This window comes from Babylonia areolata, chromosome 26 (assembly GCF_041734735.1).
Source record: "Babylonia areolata isolate BAREFJ2019XMU chromosome 26, ASM4173473v1, whole genome shotgun sequence".
In the NCBI taxonomy this organism is placed as follows: Eukaryota; Metazoa; Mollusca; class Gastropoda; order Neogastropoda; family Buccinidae; genus Babylonia; species Babylonia areolata.
Window position 1 is genome coordinate 8,052,034 of NC_134901.1, and position 23,532 is coordinate 8,075,565.

At 39.9% G+C, this 23,532-nt stretch overlaps 1 protein-coding gene across 2 annotated transcripts in view; it reads right to left on the reverse strand.

Moving 5' to 3' along the window:
* LOC143300748 (chromodomain-helicase-DNA-binding protein 7-like) overlaps window positions 1-23,532 on the reverse strand; it is an 80,455-nt gene that overhangs the window by 20,912 nt on the left and 36,011 nt on the right. Inside the window, exons 19-40 of one of the 2 annotated variants that reach the window (XM_076614653.1) lie at window positions 23,015-23,091; window positions 22,238-22,356; window positions 19,745-19,912; window positions 17,440-17,619; window positions 16,411-16,521; window positions 15,899-16,155; window positions 15,657-15,744; window positions 14,460-14,710; window positions 13,879-13,968; window positions 13,226-13,326; window positions 12,736-12,841; window positions 11,762-11,904; window positions 11,125-11,243; window positions 10,382-10,455; window positions 8,831-9,042; window positions 8,291-8,350; window positions 7,397-7,613; window positions 6,889-7,058; window positions 5,567-6,651; window positions 4,807-4,932; window positions 4,179-4,418; window positions 292-379 (exon numbers count right to left, since the gene is read on the reverse strand). In XM_076614653.1, the coding sequence (XP_076470768.1) occupies window positions 292-379; window positions 4,179-4,418; window positions 4,807-4,932; window positions 5,567-6,651; window positions 6,889-7,058; window positions 7,397-7,613; window positions 8,291-8,350; window positions 8,831-9,042; window positions 10,382-10,455; window positions 11,125-11,243; window positions 11,762-11,904; window positions 12,736-12,841; window positions 13,226-13,326; window positions 13,879-13,968; window positions 14,460-14,710; window positions 15,657-15,744; window positions 15,899-16,155; window positions 16,411-16,521; window positions 17,440-17,619; window positions 19,745-19,912; window positions 22,238-22,356; window positions 23,015-23,091 (4,082 nt within the window). Of the gene's footprint in view, window positions 1-291; window positions 380-4,178; window positions 4,419-4,806; window positions 4,933-5,566; window positions 6,652-6,888; window positions 7,059-7,396; window positions 7,614-8,290; window positions 8,351-8,830; window positions 9,064-10,381; window positions 10,456-11,124; window positions 11,244-11,761; window positions 11,905-12,735; window positions 12,842-13,225; window positions 13,327-13,878; window positions 13,969-14,459; window positions 14,711-15,656; window positions 15,745-15,898; window positions 16,156-16,410; window positions 16,522-17,439; window positions 17,620-19,744; window positions 19,913-22,237; window positions 22,357-23,014; window positions 23,092-23,532 lie in introns of both variants that reach the window. The other variant, XM_076614654.1, reaches the window with a different exon arrangement.

Here is a 23,532-nt window from a genome sequence, read left to right on the forward strand (position 1 = left end):
TGTTTAACTGAAAACATCAAAATTCCCAAAAGAAGTGGAAAAGAAAATGGTCGGTGAAAAATTCAGGAGATCCTGTTCAGCTGCTGATGCTGTTACTGCACACCACAAAAGGCAGCAACATCAATACAATTCTTGAGTGTTCACAATGCAGCTTTACCCAACATTTGGTCCATACTGACATGTGAGTGACAACGTATGCATGTGACATGTGACGTGCTGCAAACAGCGAAGACACTGCCAACAGAAACATCCTGACAGGTGCCTGTGTTGAACTCTCCCAGCACTGCTCACCTTTCTCTGCGTCCATATCGTATCGTGATGAGCCCCCTCGGCCACGACCACGGCCTCTTTTGTGGAATGTCATTTTCAACCCTTCATTCTGGAATGAAGGCAAAAAAGAAAAAGATGAAATGTACATCACAAATACCAAATAGTACAGTTCTCCATTCCCAAATGATGATAACTGTGATTATCTTATGACTAAAGAGACAAAGCCTTCATGACACGTCTGATGTGATTCCTGCTGAATAACTGCAAAAGACGAAAATGAGGAGTAGCAGAGAGGGGGTGGGGGTTATTAATGGTGTTTACATATATATTGATCCAAATCATGTTTGAAGTTTTTGCTCACCATCAGAAACAAGCATCTGTACAACAACAACAACAAAAAAACAACAACAGCACACACACACACATGTGTTGGAAACAAAACAATTCCATCTCAACCAGCCCACACTGACCAGCACTGCATTGTTTTATGATCCATAAAGCTGAGAACTTTCCCTGTCTTTATCATGACCTTTTCAGTTGTAAAAACTGATGAATATATACTCCAGACATATCAGAAATGTGTCTTCTCTATGACTCCTAAAGTGAGCACATTACAGAAGTTGACGACATCGGTGCATGAGCTAAATGTGAGTATGTATAAAAGACACTGCAATGCTACTTTCACTAACAAGCGATCACTTGGGTGAATGTAGACAGTGCAGCATCTTTACACCCTGTGCAAAACACAATAGCCTCACTGTGCCTTAAAATCTATTCTTTCAAATGAGTGCGATCCGCTTTTAAGAAAATCATTTCCCACTGTAAAATCAATAAATTTTTTACACACAGAATCACGTTGTATCTAAAGATTAAAGTAAGCCGAAAAATCTAACAAAAGTGCAGCTGAGTGTTCAGTGTGAGTACAACAATCTTCTGAACTTCCCTGAGTATGACAAATGCTAATAACTTAATCTGTCACTTTCAAACAAAGCAGGGTATGTGAGGGCAAGCATGTGCTCTCTAACATCAAACCTGACCAATTATGCAAAGCCTTTTCAATCTGGTTTCTCTGCTTTTTTTTCCACCCCTAAATCTTCGTCATATACCACCCATACAAAACACACGGTGAACCACGGAACATGTACTGCATACACATCATCATCAATTCCATCCATGTAGGCATCACATGTGAATATACACATGAACCACACATTCATCAATCACACAAATCATTGAAACTGAATGCTTTGCTACTGTGTTAATGTCAGATAAAGTGTGCAGAGAGCAAGAGAAACAGGAGGAGTTAGGCATCACTGAGTTTTCAGTTTCTAATTTTGCATTTCTTTTCAGCCAGGCCACACATTATTTTTATTAAAACAAAAAAATAGGGAGGGTTATAGGGTAAACATGAGAACTTGAGCAACTATAAGCAGTTTGTCAAATGTATGCTCACTGAATTTCTGAATTTATATAAAAGTCTTTTTTTGTTTCCAAAACAATCTTATCAATGAAAAAAAAAAATCTGCTTGCTGTCCATTTGATATCTTCCTTCCCCTACAAACTGTTCAAAGTTTCTTGTTACCCAAATACCATCTTGAAAGACAATTCATTTCCTCCAGATGGTGGACTTGACAAAACCCTGCTCTGATCAAAGTACAAAATACTCAACTCTTCCACCATCATTTTCAAACATACTTAATTTTGATTCCCATTTCACCAATCAATCTGGCAAACTAATTTCATCATGCTTCCAAAAATCTCAATTTTTACTTTAAAACCATACAGCAAAACCAGATGGTTAAAAAAACAACAACAACAAAAAAACAACAATTAATAAATGAATAAATAAATAAACCAAACTGGGAGCAACTTGAAGTGAGGTTCACTGCACGATAATGGTGTTTTCATGACCCCTCCTAATGACACAATGCTATTCCAAGATCCATGACTAATTCATGCAGACTAAAGTTCAGTTAAGCCATATAACAAAAGGGTTCTGTGCAGACAACCATGGTGTTTCTCTGTGTTTGGAGTGCCTGATCAAGCTGCCATATCCAAAGCCTTATTTTCCTGGTTGGTTTATGCTGGAAAATCCAGCAAGTGCAACGACTCTTCCACCCCAGAGACAGATGGCACAACTGAGTTTAGTAAAATTATATTCTGTGCTGGAGAAAAAGAGGAATGAAAAAGAAATCAAATGCTGGAAGCCAATTTTGTACCTACTGGAGGTCCAACACCATTAAGCAACAAACCGACACCTGAAAAATACCCTTTTCACAAAGAATATGTGCTAAAGAAGTGTTGGTTTTCCTTTTTAAACATGTCAAATCATTCAAGCAAGAATGTTTATTGTGAGTGGTCGTCTAGTGACAATGTGTCCACCTAGGCAGTGAGAACATGTAAGTGCACTGGTTTGAATCCCACACTTTTATGGACTTTTTCTCTGTCTCCTCTAGACCATGGGTGGTGGTCTGGATGCGGGTCATTCAGATGAGATAATGACCAGGTTGTGTGTGCAGCATGCACTTAGTACACATAACAGAACACATGGCAACGAAAGGGTTGTCCTTGGCAGAATTCTGTAGAAAAATCCACTTTAGTAGAAAAAATCCACTTGTGGCAAAAACATACAAAAAAAAAAGAGTGCCCAAAAAGAGAGCAGCCCAAATTTCATAGGGAAATTAGTTGTGATAAAAAAAAGTAATACAATGTTCACACTCTGCACATTCTACAATACTGGTAAAGTGGAACCCGCTGTTGATAACTTATCAGGTGGAAAGGTATCGATACCAAAAAGGAAAAACCTTGAAACAAAAAGTGCAGGAGACTAAAAAATAAATAAATAAATAAATAAAATATTAAAAAAAGAAGAAAAAAAAAAAAAAAAAAAAAATCATATCTACCACACCTCCATGGGCAAAAATGGTCAGCACATAAAACATCACAAGAGGTGAACAACTCAGACTGAAGCACAAATGCAGGAACGAAGAACACTATCAAAATTTCCCATCAAGTTACTATCTAAACAAGTAAACAAAAACAAACAGCTTGCCCCAAAAGAAGGAAAGTGGAACTGAACCCTAGGTACCCACACACACTTCAGCAAACAATGCTACTGAAAAGACCTAAACTGTGAAAGGAAAACAACAGACACAAAACCATGCAACCTGACTCTCCACCAATAAGCTGTTTACACCCTTTAAACCATATTGTTTTGAAAATTGTGTTACATCGATCACAACTTGGGATTAGGTAATGGTAAAACTTTTTTTTCTATTATTCTATATGTTTAATTTTCCAAATGATCTGCCCTCAAATCCAAGTGGTAAATTTCAAGAGAAAATTAAGTGGAGATAATCCCCTCAAAAGAAAAACCAGTGATCATTATTTTCCATGAATGTGTTATTTACAATTACTTTGCATGGAAGTGTGCATCTGTTGATTACTTCACCCAATAAACTGTCAGAGATTCCCAAGTACTGACACAATGAAATTTTGTGGCAGTGTGTGTGTGTGTGTGTGTGTGTGTGTGTGTGCATACACATGTGCAAAGTAATGTACACCCAAGTATGGAAGACTGATCAAGTGTGTGGAGTTTATCAATATAATCCTTTTACAAGTAAATGACCTGCAAGGAAAAACAGATTTGAATCCAATGGAATCTGACCACCAAACTTTCACCAAATAACCACCACAAGACAAGTGCCAAAGACGGGGAAACACCAGACAGAAAAAATCAAAAGCAAACAGGAGGCACACAACCTACGACAGCAACAGACATGACAGACAATTCCAAACAGTACAAGAGCCAGGCAATGAACTAAGGTGGGTGGGTCAGGCAGGCAGGCAGGCATAGGGGCAGGCAGGCATCAGCGACAAAGCCACAGTCAGCCAGCGGCCTACCCTACCTGGGACAAGTGGACCTCAAAGTCCTTCTCGCCCTGCTCACCCCCTGCTGGGTGCATCACCTGGTTCAACTCCACCGCCTCTCCGCTTTCAGAGGCGCTGTCGGGGCGTGGGGTGGAGGGGCCCACAGGTGTTCCTGAGCGGGAGTCATAGGCTGGGGGTTGGCTGTAGGAGATGAAGGGCCACTTCCCTTTCTCCACAGTGTAGCAGATGCGCTCCAGGCGATGGAAAATAACCCGATCCTGTTTTCATCATAACAGTTGGTTTGGCATCAAAACAGGACAATGCTGAAAACATTTTCTTAAAAACTAATCAAATCAAGACAGCATTTTATACAATATGATCATTTTACAATCCACACTATCTTTCCCATTTCAAAAATAGTATCAGCTACTTCATAAAGTTACAAAGTAAAATGAGCCCTATTCCAGCAACACTGATATTGAAATATAATGTGAAATTCAAATCAAGCTCTGTTTCTGTTACAATCAACTGGCAATGCTATGTCAGTATGTGAAATCCACAAGTTACAAAAACAGATCCCAAAAACATATCTGAAACACAAGCAGAACACTAACAGAGCTGACCAGTATACATTTCAGTAAATTTCCTGCATGAAGGATAGCTGACCTTTGGCCATTCAACAGCAGGTCCCACAAAGGGTCGGCCAGGCACTATTTCACCAGGCTCCAGTCCGTCAGGATCTGTGTATGGTGAATCTTCTCCATGAAGCCCCGAGGAACCTGTTGCCATTGGCTGAGCCCAAACAATGAGGGAAAAGTTGTTTCACAACAAAAATAGTGTATTTATATACATACACATATATATGATTATGAACCCCCCAACCCACCCCCTGCAAGAACCAAAAATCTTTAACTGATGACATCTGCTGAACAGGAAGAAGTCATTTTAAGTGAAGACAAAATAATTCATTACTATAGCAGAAAAAATAGCCGAGCGAATGTCTAAAGAATTCAACAGAGTTTGGCTGCCTGCATGGTAGGGTAAAAACGGTCATCCACATAAAAGCCCACACATGTACTTATGAGTGAACGTGGGGGTTGCAGCCCACAAATGAAGTAGTAGTTTAAAAAAAAAAATTAAAAAAAAAAAAAAAAAAAATCGGAAGTACATCCTAAAAATAAAAATTACCAGCACATAACAAAAGGCATACACGAATGAATTTTGAAACAACTGGGTCAGTAGAATGAGGGGTGGACTGAAAAAAAAACCCAAACCCCAAATGAGCAGTGGACAATAAACCTTGATGGTGTAAATCTTTAATAGCCAACATGTAAATGATAAATGTATGGTTTAAAAAAAAAAAAAAAAAAAAATTTTTTTTTCAACATTGGGCAAGTCCAAAGAAAGGAGAAAAGGCCAGTCTTACCGACAAGCCGTCGACACTGACTCCTGTGCTGACCAGCCCCTCTTTAGCCAATTTTTCCTTCTGCAGACGTTCCATCTCGCCCTGCATGATCTTCTCCTTCAGCTTCACATAGTCTGGTTTCTCCTCCTTCACTTGGCCACACTCTTCAGCCTTCACAACCACACTGTCCTTTTTCGGCGTGCTCGTTTCTCTCTTCACTTCCACACCGTCTTCCGCCTTTACTGACACATCTTCCATCTTTTCCACCATGCCATTTTCTTTTTTCACAGTCACTGGAGAGCTAGCTTTTTCCTCAGGTTCACCTTCGGTTTTCTTATCTGTGCTGTCTGTTGTGCAAGTGTCTGAGTCAGGTTTCTGGTCTGACTGATCTTTGTGTTCCTTTTTGATCTTGCTTAGGTCTTCGGGTTCCTCTGTTTTGACCTTCACATTACTGTCTGTATCCCCTTCAGATTTCACAGAGCACAGCTCCTTGTTTTTCACCACTTCCTCTTTGGAGTCAGCAGCTTCGTCTACTTCCATCTTTTCTTCGGTGACATTCTCACTCACAGAAGCACCTTTAGCACCATCTTGTGGCATGTCTTCATTTTGTGAATTCTGACTATCCTCTCCAGTCTTTGTTGGTGTGGACGCTCTCTCAGGTGATGTGTCCTTTTTAGAGTCTTGATCAGAGGCGGGCTTCGAACTGTCAGCGTCCACTGCATTGGAGTCTTTTGCAGATGGCTGGACTGGTTTCTCATTGTCAGTGTCCTTACACTCATTGGCTGGAGATGTAGAAGATTCCGGCACCTCCCCCTCCACAGTCTCCATTGGCTCTGCCACTGCTTCAATGGTGTCTGCTGGACTGGCAGCATCCGTGCTGCTACCATCTTTCTTCCCTTCCACACACTCAGAGTCAGCTCCTGGGGAAACTGCTCTCTCCAGCTTCGGTGGGCCTCCTTCCGACTCTGGATCAATATCCATGTTGGGGTGGGGGCGTGAATATTGCACTTTGCCATTGTGTAGAGTGGGAGGGGAACTTGCACGACTGTCACGCAGGTCCATAGAATCCTGGGATTTGGAATCAGACTCCAGATCATCTTGCAAAGCTGGGGGACAAAAGAAAAAAAGTATTAACATGATGGGGAAACAATACTTTAAGCTAAATAATAACCCTCACAGAATAGTCTTCTGATCTTGTTGATCTTTCTGAATATCTGACAACCACTCTAACTGAAACAAAACCACCACTAACAAAAAGGCTCTTGAGGTTGTTCAAAACCATTGTAAAAATGGAACCAAAACACAATAAGCAGGCATTTGTTTTTTGGTTTTTTTTTACATACATGGTGACATGCGCAGACCTGGATGCGAAGGTGTGGAAGTAGAACTGGGTGGGAAAAGGTGTGACTGGTGAGGGTTGCTGCGTAAATGACGACCAGAATTCATCAACACCTCATGGAAACTCAGGTCAGGATCTCGGAGAATGTTGTAGTCTGTGCGTGCTACTCCATGTCTGCAATAACAACGCAACAATTATCATCAGAAAAATGCTCAAGTCACGCCACCAGACTTTTCACTGTGTTCTGCAGAAAAACTTATGGCAGGTTAACTCGATTCATAAAAGGAAAACAACTAAAAAACAAAGCAGAACAGCTCATCATATTCCATTTGCACTGAAATCCCAACTGTTACGTGGCTTATTTCAAAACTGGTTTTTCACAGTCAACTTTCTATTCCCCACCCCAACTATTCATCATGTCTGTCTTCCCAATTTCACATGGCTTCCTTTCAAAACTGATCTGACTGACTGAGATGGTTTGACATCTTTGTGCTCCCAGCCACTGTACGCACCTGGCTGCCCCAATCAGCAGCTCCTTGTCATGTTTCCCACACTGCCACCAGGAGGGCATGTCAAAGGATGGCTGGCACAGCTTGATCCTCTCGTCCAGGTCAGGATGAGGCAGAATGTCATCACGGATCTTGTTGAGCAGGTCAATGCGAGCCAGGCAGCGACTGGCCCGCTCCTCCGTGATTTTCTCCACAAAGATCCCGTTGGGTGGAGGAGGCACTGTTCAAGGCATACAGGAATCATGACAGACAGGAAAGGGGAAGCCAAATAAAACATCAATGGTCGTTTGAAAATGAGACATTAATGATAAAATACTGTGATGAAACAAAAATCAGATACTATGTCTTTTCGTTAGCAATAAACCCAAAGAAAGTGAACCTATCCCTTTTAGTTTTCTTCATCCACATTCCTTAAGCTGATTTTTAAGCAGCGGGTGTCAGTATGTGTAAACATAGCAACTGAAGAATAGCTGAACTACCATACTGCATGTCATTACTCCATCATGTTAAGTCTTGTGTCAAATACTGCCTGTCTGGTTATTCTGCACTGATGTTACACTACCACCGTGTTTTATCACCTTCAGCAATTTTTGGAAGTGAGAGAGAGAAATGGGAGCCAGTTCTAGTTGTCTTCAGTACTCAAGACATAATCTGATTAATATGTATGTCCATCAATTCTTATGTTTTTCAACAGATGATAAAGGTAAAACATATTTCTTCAATGTTCAGAGAGCTATCACAGATACTAAGTGCTAATCAAAATCAATATTTAAAACTAGTACTACTAACACAAACATGCATCATAACACACATCACTACACACAAGCCATCTGCTTTTTTTCTTTTTTATAACTTGAAACAATCATCATGCAAACTTGAGGGAGTAAATGTTCATACTTCTTTGCCAGAGATCCAGAATAGATTTTGCAGAAACAATCTTCATAGCCTCTTGTGTGTCTATAACAAAGAATAAACAAATCAGATCACTAAATATCTTGCAAATGGAACTGTGTCTTCTATAACAAAGAAAGGAAAAATCAGACCCCAGAATCGTGTAAATGGGACACTTCACAACATACCAAAGGAATGTGACATACTAAAATACTCATTTGGGCCATTTTTAAATGTAATCATCTTTTGGCGTTGATAAATCCTTTGAAAATGAAAGTCAGTTTGCTACAGTCATCTGTAAACCTCCTCAATCAAAATTTTAACCAACAAAAGGTGAGCATTTCCATATACACCCAAACTCTCTTCCACAAGTGTGTCTTACTAACTTTTTAACCCACCTGACTAACCACTGAAATCCAAACATCTCATATCCTAACTATGATCTACTTACCTGAACTGTTTCTATCTGAATAAATACGAATGAGGAAGTGGGGGGAGCGGGAAATGAGAGATGGTAGGGCAGGGCAAGCCAATAAGAGTTCTCACCTCTGTCATCAGCTCTGAACTTGCCACACACGGTCTGGCACATGTAGTAGAAGGCATGGAAGTACTCTGTGATGGTGTCGTCAGTCTTGCGGTCCAGTCGGGCCAGGCTGCGGAAGCGGTCCCACTTGAAACGGCCACTGTCCCGGTCGAACTCCACACCAAATGTGGACACGGTGCGGTAGAAGTCTGACTCCTCTCGGCGAGACCAGCGACTGTTACGGCACCACAACACACTATAGGGACATGGTATGGTGCGTGTAAGCTGATCCCAAGAGGAGAAGCTTACGGGGCAGTTTGGGGCACCAGCACAATCATGGAAATCCAATCATATCTCTGGCCTTGGTCATTACATTCTGCCTTCCCTGTGTGGTTCCCCCTTCCCCAAAGACCCATTTATTTTAAACAGTCTTGAGCACTGACACAATGAGTGCTAAATCTCTGAACACATTATGTATGAATTCACTGATTTGACACAAACTTCTTTGCCTGACTCACCAGTCCACTGATCATTTAGAGTTTTTGAACATGCCAATAGTGTGGCAAATTTCATTATCTCCTGTGCCTAATAACTGTGCCAGTGATACGATTCTCCCATTTCCAAAGCTGTGCTGGTGAAGCATGATAAGCAATGAACATGAATGAAATTACTGACCTCAAAGTAGGTCTGATGTACCACTATTCCATCACTGACTGACCACAACCAGAACTAGTGTTTGATGTTTTCAGCAATATCTCGTGTTTCAAAGAACAGAAAATTAGCAATCCTTAGTAATATTTTTATATTTCTCTGCTGCTTATTCAAAATAGATTCACACCAACAACCTGTAATATTTGTTCCAATTTCTGTGTTACTTTGAAGTTTATTTACAGAGACATTTATCAATGAAGTTTATTTACAGAGACATTCATCAATGTAAAAAAATAAAATAAAAATTGTGACTTTACTTCTACTGGTTAATTAAGCAAGCTATGTACAAACTAAAGCCAGACAACTCACAAGATGCACTGGAGAGGTTTTATTCTGAGCATGCAATTTCCCAAGTGGACACCATGCATCAAGATGTCGGTCAGAACATACCACTCCCCTACAGAAATTCTACAGACTGGATCATCCTTCGTTACTGATCATGAATGTCCCTGTACAGGCAAGTAAACTGCACCATGACCACCTTGCTAACTCTATACAATTAATTCAGAAACCACTGCTTCCTTAAATCAAAATTTACACTATTTACACTATTGGAGATTCCAACACTCCTTTTTACCTACTGATTCATTGTTTTCTTTTCATAACTTCATCTCCCCAGATATTAAAAAAGAAAAAAAAAAGTATTTTTATCATACAAGCAGATACACAAAAAGACAAAAACCTAGTTCCCCATGAGCAGGACTTATGTTCCTTTACAATGTCATGATGATGAATAAAGCAGCAAGGGCACAACTGGTTCTGCTGATATCCAACACACATAAAAAAAATAATTCCCTTTTTTTTTTTTGTTAATGTAAAAAAACTAGTGTTAAGGAAAGGCAGTCTTTAATCTATCAACTTACCTCTGCTGGAATTCCCTTTTCTTGTTCACCTTCTCAGAAAACATCAGCTGTTGCTGTTCTCTTCGCTCCTTTCTCTGCACAAATCATCCCACACAGTGTTACTTCCTTTATTTATTATCCGCTCCCTATCCACTTCTTCAATACCTAACTGCAAAATGGGGGAGAGCAGTCCTGGAGATCTGATTACGGCACAAGCCCTGTATTCTTTTCTTTTTCCATACCACCATCTTCCTTCATCCATCCTTTGCATTTATACCATTTCCAAAATGGACCTACTGCCTTTAAAAGAAAAAAAAAGCTAATAAACACATCTGTTTTGATAACACATGAGGCAGAGAAACCAGAGGCAAGATGGGATAAGTGCTAGAACAATCATTGAACTTTATAGCCCTAATCATGATACTGAACCAATCCCACTGTAGCACCTGCCATAAAGACATATGGTTCAATAAGACATGCACTTATTGGTACTGTTTTATGTTCACCTCAGAACCGTTAAGTAATGAGGTTTCTGAATTTTTTGTTTGCAAATTTTCTCATCAGGACATACACGTTTTAATTAATAACATTCCCACTGATTTTGATTGAAGTTTATGAAATTACTATAACAAAGAAAAAAAATCTGGACATTTCCGAAGTTAAACACAAAAGGAGATGACTTTTTCTTTTTTTCCTTTTAAATTTCAAACTGATGAAGCAGCAAAACAAAAAATAAACATGTATAAACAATGCAAAAGACGTACCCTTGCAAACTGTTCCTGCTTCTCCATCATCTTCTTATGCATTCGCTGATAGCCAGTGATGACACGGCGAAGACGCAACGTAAGGTCTGAGCTGGGGGGGAAAGGTAACTTGGTTTCACCTGAAAGGCAAGGAACACAGTCCACACTGGCCACCAACTCTCTCACAAAACAGTCTCCAAAAACCTGTTCTGTAAATACAGGATGAAACATCATTGTCAATTCATGTGATTTTATATCATATACTTCCCAAGTCATTGGTGACAAAAAAATAATTATAACAAAAAAAAGAAAAAAAGAAAAAAAAAAAAAAAAAAAAAAAAAAGGTGGGGAGGGTGTTTACATCTTGCCAGTTTAAAAACATTTTAAGAAAACAAGAAAAAGGAAAAAGGTGTACTCATACAAAAACAAACCTTTTATTACTGTTAGCTTATAAATCTCAGACATGGATACAGATTTTGGTGGGGTGTAAGGGGTCTGGGATTGGTGAGCACGGGGCAGGAGGGGGGAAAGAAAAGGGGGAGAAGGGAGGGGTGGGGGGACTGCCATTCTGCTGCTAGAAAACTGGATGCTGAACCCGACACATTTTCTATTCCTCACCCCTTCACTTCAATCTCCTACACATCTCTTTCCTCCCTACCTGACTCATCTGTCTGCACACTGATGGGCTGGGAGGTGGAGGCAGAAGACGTGGTGGTGACGGTGTCAGGGACAGAGCTCTGCGAGGCTTCCCCTTCATCGTCCTCCTTCAGCAGTTTGTCTTCCAGCTCCTCTTCGTCTTCCCTGGGGGGACAAAAAAAAGAAAAGAAAAGTGGTATAGTTTCCCTTTTCTCTCACATACACATATACATACCTGTGTATGTGGTGTGATGTGGTGAGGTGTGGTTTGTGGTGTGGTGTGTGTGTGAGAGCTCATGCGCATACAACTGAAAGACAAGGTGAAGCAGCGTATAGTATGGATTTTTTGTTGTTGTTTTTTTCAGATCAGTTTCTCTTTTATATTTCCCTCAAGCTATTCATTGTTCTTTTTTTTCATGTTCAATATATTACTTGATTTATCCTCAAATATAAATGCAAATGCATCTGTCCACCATGCAAGGAACAGAACTATAATTTTCTACTCTTTCTTTACATTCCCTGTGGAGTAATGCAGTATTTTTCTTACTGATGATGCCAACAGGAAATTTTCTACCTAAAATTACGTGTAAGTAACATACATACCGTGACCCACTAGTGCAGACTCCGGCAGGGGTCTGACATTCCTGTCCTGTGCAAACTACTATCCAATGTGGAGAAAACGAAAGTAGCTACGGCTGATAACCTCCCGGAAGTAGGTAACCTCCCCTTTGCCCCCCTGACTAACGCCCTCTTTCAACATCACATTCAAAGCTGAAAGAAACAGCCTCTAGAATGCATGCGCACATTATAAACAGCAGGAGTTTACTAAGTCTTTTGAGAGACTTTTCAACATTCTCAAGCTCTTTTTCAAATGTAAAATGATGAAAAATAATTCTGTGAATAACTGTTGAAAAAACATTTCATTGATTTGTAACACTACAGTGGACATGATTTTGTTTTTTCATTACTTTTGCGTGAAGAAAAAGTAGAACTTACTTTTCATCATTCTGTTCTGCAAGCAGAGCAGCCCCATCAGGCGGTCCACAGCGACCCAGGAAACAAAGGGAAGAGTCTTGTCGCATCTGGTTGTATTTCTCATAGCCTGCAACAGCACAGTTTACACTGTTTGCTTACGGGATATTATCTCCAGTTAATGACAGAAAAGAAAACAGGATTACTCAACAATGGGGTAAGGACAAACCCATTATCCCTTCACACACCAGTGCCCACATGAAGGTGTAATGGCAGACTTTGAGAGATACAGGAATGTGTGTGTGTGCTCTCAAAAGAGTCTTAATGCGGTTAACCATAGTTTAAATCAATGAATACAAACAAAACTGTGTAAGTAGTAAATGAAATCATCAAGATAACAAGAGTAAAAATCTTTGTTTGTAAGAATTCTACCCTAGCAGAAGAGGAAGATAAGCCGACTGACGAAAAAGAGAAAGAGGTGATGGGGAAGGTAAAAGGTCAAAGTTCGGCTCACCATGTTTGAAGACCCCCAACAGCAAACAGCGATCAGCACACTGGTCCCACCAGAGGGCTGGGATCTCACCCTCACATATAGGGGGTGGGATTTCCACCTCACTGTAAAGGACACAGAAAAAAAAAGTTCGACAATGTATTTCACAATGAAACAATACATGCCATACAAAAAAACAAACAAAAAACAAAACAAAACAAAAAAATCCCCCTCCCAACCCCCCAAAAAGAAAAAAAACAAGAAAAAGAAGCTAACTTAACATGTGTGAAACAATAAAGGGTCAGTTGACAAAAACACATACTTTGTGGTCTGGAAAGTAAGAAGAAAAACAAAAGTCAAACACTGCACACAGACATTTCTAACCCGAAAAACACTTAAGTACACGACATGCATCCCCGGATTATCTTTACAAAGAACAATAAAAACGTATTTCTAAACATGTATGAGCAACATGTTCCTGGTCAGCATCACTGTGAATAAGGGCAACTGCATTAACTGTTTTGTCAGCGTGAACGGGAGGTAATCTATTAGGGGAAGATAACTAGCTGCATCTACTTTCTTTTTATCCCTTTCAGCGGGGTTGAAGTTTGCACAGGACAGGGAATCAGACCCCCTGTGGGTCTTGGTATAAATGTGTAATCAAAAGAGATACTAACTGGCATCGTGCTCCCTGGAAGACCTTTTCAGCATCATCCCCGATGACCTCCTGTTTGATGTAATAAAGGAGTCGAACTCTCAGCAGAACCCTGTAACAACAAACAACAGTAGTAATGTCCTGATGCCAAGTAAAATATGGACAAACGTCGTACTTGCAGCATGGTTTTACAGCGTAAAATTACAACAAAACAAAAACAAAAGATGCCTGCTGAATACTTCACTGAAAAACATTTCTGGGGGCATGATGGCAGACTGAAAGCTTATAAAACATGTTGCACACTCAAATACTTTCAAAAATATGAATAAACCAAACATTTAATCTTATTCTAGTTAATTCAACTCCCTTGTTTTAAATGCAATAACCATATCATCAGTGCAGTCAAGGAAGTTTAAAAAAAATCATGCTCAAGATCTGCTGCATCACTTAAGTCTTAGCATTAGCATCGATAAATTAAACTGGATTTTGTGAGCATGATTTTAATAATCTTTCTACAATCTCATGACACTTTCGGAAAAGAAATTTTCAGACAATCCAAACAAATTTGCTCTTCTGTGGACAACTTGTGGCCCAAACACGTACTTGTTGGAATGCCTATGGAGGTGACGTTTGTAGCCATTGTCCAGTACAACTTCTGGGTCAAAGTCAAGAGAGCGTCCCTCCTCCACCACTGGTTTCTTCTCCTTGGCCTTCTTGCCCTTCCGACCTCTGGGCACTGGTGCTGACAGCCCTGTGTGGTTCTTCAGGCCCCCCTCATTGTTGTTGGCAATGAGGTCCCAGATGAACCCTTTGATTTTGTCATCCCCTTTGTAGAACTTGAGAGAATGAGCCAGCTGAAAGAGAACAGATACACAAATGCTAGAAGATATAGCAGCACTTAGGAAAGTAGCAACAAAAATTAAAAAAATAAATGAAAGTTTTCATGGCTCGTGTGTAATTCATGCAGATTTATACACAAAAAGAATGAAAAGCAGTGGTGTGGGGGAGAGGGAAGATGGCAAGTTTACCAGTGCTAACATAAATCGATCAGGAAATGGAATACCATGCTGTCTTAAAACCGCATCTTAACTAAATGCAAATCCAGCAACAGAACAGGAAACAACTCTAGAAAATCTTGTGAATCCAAAGCTAAAAGAAATAAACAGTTCATGATCTAGAAGTACAGTTCAATCTGCTGACAATCATACTGTATAACTGGTATGTATGGAAACTTTTTTTTTCTTTCTCAATTTTTTATCCAAATTTGGTGTTGACACAAAGTATTTCTGTGGAAAAAGAAGTTTACCCTGGACACACACAGACACATATATCCATACACATGGACAACTGAATCAGGGTTATAACATACTCACTTTGTTCTCACATGTGAGCCAAAAAATTAACAAAATGAAAATTATTTGATCCAAGCACCAGCGAATATGATATTCAGACCATTTTAATTTACCAAATCAATTCCATATTATTTTGGTATGATAATAATAATAATAATGATATTTATATAGCGCTGAATCTTGTGTAGAGACAAATTAAAGTGCTTTTGCACCAGTCATTCACATGCATGCATACCTCTAAAAACTGGAGAAACTGAAGATAAGGAAGAGGCAGGGAAGGTTGTGTTAAATGGATACAATTCTATGAACAGAAATGCTGATAAGTTTGAAATACTTAATTTCAGCCAACTTCTATTTACTGAATAGTGTGCCATATCATTTATCGACAGAAATGGATCTTAGGGGGAAAAAATGACAAAAGAAATAAAAAACATATATCAATACTTACAATAGCACGGGCAATTATCTCCACATCATTCTTGCCCAGTGCAGTTTTGAAGTGGGAATGCTGAATGATTTCTTGCCATCTGCCCCATCTGTCATGAAAACAAAATCAAATTCCATACAGTATTCAGTTACCAAGCTGAATGACACAAAACTAAACGTAGAAGGAAAAGGTAAGGTCTATTCTTGCTAACTTATCCACTACTTCAAACAGTACCGATTCCAACGATCACAAGCAGTACTTACCCATAGACTAGCAGGTTCTTTTCCACCTTGAAGCAGTCAGAGCGAGAGTACCCCTCAGAGGACATGTCATCTTGAAAGCTGAAGTCGTCATCCTTTCCCCGGCCACTGCGCCGCAGCTTACGACCTTTCTTCAGAAGTTTCATCTCATCATCACTGTCAGAAGAGGAGTCCAGGTCACTGATCTCCATCACTGCCTCCTCCTTGCCATATCTGGTGGTTTGACGACGCTGCCTGGGCTCTTGGATAATGAGATCATTCTGGAAGTAACATCATAATTGAGCATCAATCAACCGGTCTTGTCTCTGTCACATGCTTACGAAGTTTGTACAAAATGAGCTGTAAAATAATAGCTACCTCAAAGAAAAGACCTGCATTCACATAGCTAATTTTTTTTTGTTTCGTATTTTACGAAATTTCCAGAATTCATCCAGAGCATTAAAAAGTCCAAATTGTGACAAACAGCTGTCCATTTAAAACAAACAATTCTTTGTGCCTCATTTCTGTCAAGTTACCTTCTTGTTCATCTTGTCCACATCAATGTCAGCTTTCTTGGCCCACTTCTGCCAGAAGTTCGGGTCATTGATATCGATGTCTGTGCGGTTGTCTGACACACTGAAACTGGCCTGAAACAAGGGAAGAAGGAACTCAATCATGTACTTGGGTTACAGACAAGTATGAATAATTATCTGTCATCTAGAACATATCGGGCAACTGTTATTTAACTGCAACACCACCCCAATCCACCTAACCAAAAGAAATTTCATCCATGTAACTGAATCATACACCTGTTCTTTCATTGCTGTACAATTAAAAGTAAATGAAATGAGGACACAAATATGTGCATTCGCGTTGAAAAATAATGTGCGTGCATGCATGTGTGTGAAAAATATGACTGTGATGGAGAAAGACGGTGAGAATGGACAAGAAAGGATGGAAAGCCAGAAGGGAACAACACAGCAGCTGAGAGACAGGAACAGACTATAGAGAAATAACTGGTGAGTCAAAATCAACACTGATCAAGTAAACAACTGATGAAATGTGACTGTTGGGAGACTCCCAAACTCCATACAGAACAGTGATCTGCTGGACCTGGCATGGTTCCCAGTTTTGATCTTCCTCCAAGTTCTACATAGCAAGCTATTCACACAGCCAGCATGCCTTGAACGGAGGTGTTTCTGCACTGTCATTTTCAACCTGCATGATTGCATTCTTATTATCCTCTAGTACTTCTCTTGCTGCAAATGCAACAGCACAGTCTATGATGTCTCTACCATTTACCACTTGCCACTTTGAATGCTGATGTGTTCATATTCTAATTCATATTAACTGTTCTTGTTTTTTCAAATATCACTTCTTTATAGTTTACTCTCCACCATTATCCATGAAGTTTACCACATGTTTCTAAAGTGTGCATCAACTCTACCCATACCACGAGTAATACATACTGAGCTTGGCACTGATAAGAACTTTTCACACACAAACACACACAATAAACCAAATAAATCAACAGAAGACTTCAAAAACCCAATTAATTTACTGACCTTGGCAAATGTAGAACCTTTGCCTTCACTCTCAATCTGGATGACCTTGGTTCTTCGCTGGAGAATGAGGTCTATGTCCTCCTCACAGAACTTGTCGCCAGCATTGTCGTCCTCCATCAGGGCACCGTAGGCCCCCTTCTTTAGCAGGTCCTCCACCTCCTTCTTTGTCAGCTGGTTGGCCTTTGTTTCCCATGCACACAACAGTCAATAAACATTTAGTATTGTTGCCATGTACCAATAGTTATCAATATCAAATACAATGCTTACAAAGCAAAATAAATTAATAAATGCAGTTTTAAAGGCTTGAACTATTCTTTTCCAAAGCACCAGCATCCCATAGGGATCTATCAAAGGAAGGTCAGGACCTTACGTTGCTGCTGAATCACTTCAAGTGTTCAGTGATGCCGGCTGTCATAAATGGCATGCAGGCAAAAACTGAAGGGGGAGGCGAGATATGCACATCCCTGACTGTAGCTCTGTTGGGAAGCGCCCAAACTCCACACAGCAAGAAGAGCTGCAGGATCTGGCATGGCTCCCTGTTTACTTTTCCTCTTTACCGTACACAACCAGCTACTCACACAGCTGGAGTGCCTTACAAAAGAGGACAATGATTTTGTTTAATCCGTGTGTGGGTATCAACAAGACAGAATAAACTCAATGGCAATAACACTGCTCATCCCACTCCACACACAGGCACATTCAAGTTCGTCTCTGTGCCAGCAGCCCATGGGAATCTGTCATTACAACACCACACATCTCAGGAGATTCTGCATTGTTGCTGAATCATTTCACGCATTCAGTGGTACCAGTTCCGATTCAAAATGCAAAAACAAGAACTGGACAAATGCATGATAAATGCACGTATCAGACCATATAATACTGTAGGGAAGCGCCCAAACTCTACACAGCATGAAGAACTGCAAGACCTGGCATGGCTCCCTGTTTACTTTTCCTCTTTTTCTTACACAACCAGCTACTAACACAGCTAGTGTGCCTTAAACAGAGGTAAATGCTTTGTTCTTAAATGTGCATGTGGGTATGTATTCAAATAAGAGACCAGGATTTTTCAACTAAAATCTGTTTCCATAAAAGGAAATTTTCTATCTAAAATTACGTTTAAATAACATACTTACCGTGACCCAACTAGTGCAGACTCCGGCATGGGTCTGAAAATGAAACTACGGCCGATAACCTCCCGGAAGCAGGTAACCTCCCCTTTGTCCCGCCGGCTAGCGCCCTCTTTTGACGGCAATATATTCCATAAAACTTTTTTTCCCCACCCAAACTTCAACACTATCCCCATAACCCTAACACCCTCAAGCTCACTCTGAACAACACATGCACAACCAAACCAATGACCAAATTCAGAGCTGATGCACTGTTGCTGAATCACTGCAGTGAGTTCAGCAGTGTAAAATCTGATTCAACAGACACAAGCAAGAATTAGAGATGGCTGAAAATACACATCCCCTACCTGCAAAATTGTAGGGAAGCGCCCAAACTCTACACAGCATGAGGAGCTGCGAGATCTGGCATGGCTCTCTGTTTACTTTTCCTCTTTATCGTACACAGCCAGCTACTCAAACAGCTAGTGTGCCTTTAAAAGAGGACAAGGCCTTTGTTTTTCTGAGCATGGGTGAGAGGCTCTGGGTGCATCACCGTATCTTCTTCTTGTAAAGTTGTGTCACACACACCAATCTGACACCACAAAGCTAAACAAAATAAGGTCAAGTTACTTACTGCAAAACTGTAGTTTATAAACATGTTGATTTTCTTAGATTTCTGACTGAGTGCAAGGGAAACATAAAAGAGACTTTACTTTTTAAAGGAAGGGTGGTGTGCATGTTTAAAGGTAATGCCTGTTCTGTTGGGAAGCGCCCAAACTCCGCACAAAATAAAAATCTGCAGGATCTGGCATGGCTCCCTGTGTTGCTCTACCTCTTGTTTCTTACACAGCCAGCTACACAGAAGCTAGCATGCCTTGGATAAGAGGGAAACACAACCTTGTTTGTGTGAAGAAAGGTGATGATACTGGTGCATAAAGACTGGATGACAAAACACAAAGAAAAATGACAGGAACATGGAAGCAGGCAGACAGGTAAAGACTCCCCTGAAAACAGAGTATGTCTGTCTACATCACAGGGTAAAAACAGTTTTACATAAAGCCCACTCATATACATAACAAGTGAATGTGGGAGTTGCAGCCCACACACACAAACGAAGAAGCAGAAGAAGAGATAGGTAAAGATGACAAAAAGATGCTGAAAGGTGGGAGACCAACACCACTTCACAGACAGGAACTCACAGGGTTGACTGATTTCTCCCCTCCGCTCATGGATTGCAGCACTGCCTTGTCCAACCCCAACTTGAGGGAGGCCTTGTCAAACATCTCCCGCTCGTAGGAGTTACGGGTGATTAGGCGATACACCTTCACTGCTTTGCTCTGACCAATACGGTGACACCGGGCCTGAGCCTGCACAAAAATTTCGATTATGATAACACTTGTATCATCAGGCATTATTGTACACAATACAACATTTTTCAACACAAAATTAAACTGCATGACATTCCTACACTCTAAAAGCACACATATAAGGATATATCTAATGGTAATTATTATGCTAAAACATTCATGATCTGTGCTGATTGGAAGAAGAGGGGGATAAGAAATTTTGTTCACACAGTATGCTTTTTGTTCCAATGCATGGTTTTGATTATTTTAGTTTCATACAAGCACAGCGGATACCAGGTCTTCAAGTGGTGAGTTTTATTTATTTACATGCTTTTTTTGCATGTTGTTGCTATGTCTTTTATAGAAAAAATTCACAATCATAGCAAAGCTTTGTGCTCTCAAAAAACATAACATTACATTTTATAAAACATGCTTCATTTTCTTAACCAACTAAAACTCAAAATCTGTATTCTCATATTTAAAATGCTTTAAATAGAAGGCCATGTAAATTTCAAACAGATAATTTCCGTACCTGTGACCAGAAAAAAATGTTGCCCGATTTTTTTTCTTCTTTTTAATATATCTTATCTAACCCTCAATGTCACTGAAATTCTCTATGGCAGAGGCCCTGTAGCAAGAGTTATGTTTCCCTGGCAGCAAACAGGCTAACAGGCCCTTGACCACTGATAAAAATATTTTAAAAAAGCAAAGAAAGGCAAGTTTTGGATCTGTTGATTTAGATGGACATTGTCCATTGTCATCAGGTCTTTGCACATTAATCTGTGCATAACATTTCACAACCTCCTTTCAATAATAAGTTCTTGCTTAACTATCAATATGTTCCATGGGCTGATAATGATCTGCCCAGGAAGTCACCAAGGAGACTAATTTTACAGACAAAACCACCACTTTGGCCAAAGTAGACAGACAGTACAACTTTCATACCATGCATGAAATACAATAGGCTAAGTCTCGAGTCATATTTAAAAAGTCAGATTTCTCCCAGTTTAGAGCAATGTACAATTGCAAAGCAGAAGTCTGCTACTCCTGGCAGATGTACATGTCAATGTAACTTCCAAGCAGAAGCATGCGTGGGTGCACGCGCGTTGCATATATCCATGTATGTATCTATATGCTATGTTTTAAATCATATGCATATGTGTGTGTGTGGATGTTTGAGAAGATCTTTTAGTGCTATTGAAAAGCGCACAGAGCTTCAAGAATATGCGCTATAGCAAGATGTCTCAATAAATAAATAAATAAGTTTTCTATTTCAACTATAGACCATAAAATGACTACTATCAACAGATATGTAAGATGAAAGTACTAAAAAGTTATATAAAAAAAAAAAAAAGGAAAAAGAAAAAAAAGAAATAATAATTTAACAGTAATATGACTGTGGAAGTACATTTTTATAATGCAGGGCTTACTTTAACGCACATATGTGTGTGTCTGTGACTAAAAATGAGAGAGGACGCATTACAGTTTCTGCGAGGGAGCCATGGGATGCACTACAAAATCGGCATCAACTGAAATGTGAACGATCACAGTCAAACGACAGCGCTTGCTTCTTCTCGTTTCACTAGTTTTCGGTCAGCATCTTATCTTCGTGAAATCAGCAATTGCTGCAAAGTTCATTACTTTCTTCTTGTCTCCCCTTACAGAAAAATTGTTGCCCATTTGAGGTACTCTCACAAGGCTTGTCGAGTATTATCTGATACAGTTCGTAATCAGAATGCCTCTGCTATTGTGGACTGACGCTCCAAAATGTAAACAAGACAAAAAGGACAATTCTAAATCAGCTGACGTTGATCAGCCAGCTTCAAAGGGGATGGATCACTGAAAAAGAAAACCCGCATTTGTCAACGTTCAGGGGAGTAAGAAATCAAATGGCTGCAGTACGATGAAGACGCACATGTAATGAAGTGCAGAACTTGTGTGAAATTCGCATCCAGGTCATCGTGCAACTCCCGGGAAGTAACGCGTTTGTGACAAGATCGACAAACTTTAAAAAATCGTCTTTATACAGCTTTTCATTTTCAGTGGTTCACTCCTCTCAATCTTTCTCTCTCACTCACTATGTGCATGTCCATCTGCCTGTTTGTCTGTGTGAGGGGGAGGTGGGAGGAGGGGGGTGAGTGGTGTGTGTGTGCTTGCATGTGCATGTGTATCTCTCTCTCTCTCTTGTGTGCGTGCGTGCATGCATGTGTGTGTACAAGTGTATCTCTCTTTCTCTGTGTGTGTGTGCATGTGTGTCTTTCTTGAGTTCAAAGAGTGCTTGTGAGTGTGTGCGAATGTGTCTATCTCTTTCACTCATTCAGTGTGTGTTTGTGGGAAGATGCTTACCTGCAGGTCATTCTGTGGGTTCCAGTCAGAATCATAGATGACAACAGTGTCTGCAGCTGTCAGGTTTATACCCAACCCACCAGCACGTGTACACAGCAAGAACACAAAGCGATCCGAATCTGAAACCGACATCATGTCATATTTGTAGTCAATACTTCTTCGAGACAAAAAAAATGTTTGTATTTTCCATCCAATTTCATTATCTGAAAGCAATTGCCCAAGTTGAAACTATCAAGTCTCCTCATTTTCCACTCCAAAATGATACTTTCCAATAAATTTCCAAAACAATCCCAATTCTCCACCCCAAAATTATACTGTTCAATAATGATGTAAACTACACTTCATTAAGTCACTTTCCCTGAGATAAAAAAAGAAAAGGAAATAACAATAAAACAACAACAACAACAACAACTACCGTAACTGAGAAAACACCCCACGGATTGATGCAATATCTACCCTCTTTCAATTTCCCAAAACTTCATTTCTTTCAGACATATTCATATCATGACTCCGTACCCACACTTATGGCAAACTCCTACTTGTCCTACTTTTTCTCTGCAGCCACATAACCTGGCCAAACACAAGTTTTCACATTTTCCACGAACTATGAATATCTCAGGTGGAAAACAGAGCACCCAACCTACATCAAAATAATTAGATTGTTTACTTGTTTGGATGGTTTTTGCACAAGGAAGTTTCTATTTATGCAATCATTTGTCAAACAGTTCAGTTTTTGTTTTGGGTTTGTCCAAAGAAACCAACTACATTATAAATTACCTGGTTTGGAGAATCTGTCGATGGCTTCCTGACGTAAGCTGCCTCGGATTCGACCATCGAGTCTCTCATACAGGTATCTGTGAACAATTACGGTTCATTTATTCATTATTACACTCATTAGACCAATGCAAAGTCATAAATTTAATTAGAGAATGCATTGCCATTAACCAATTTCTGTACATAGAACACATTGTGTACACATGGGCAAAAAAAAGTAACATAGGATAACAAAGCAGAACTAGGTAAAACAAAAGGGACAAAAATATGAAAGAACAAGATGGAGAAAAAACAACTGCACAATCTATGAAGTACAGCATATCTCTCTAAATCAATAAGGCAGAATACCTGGGTGAAACAAAGGGCACAGAAAAATGAAAGAACAACTGCACAATCTATGAAGTACAGCGTATCTTTCTAAATCAATAAGGCAGAATACCCCATCTCTTTTGTAATAGCTACATGAGCAGATGATCTTTGTAAAACAATCCACTCCATGGAAACATTACAAAATAAAATAG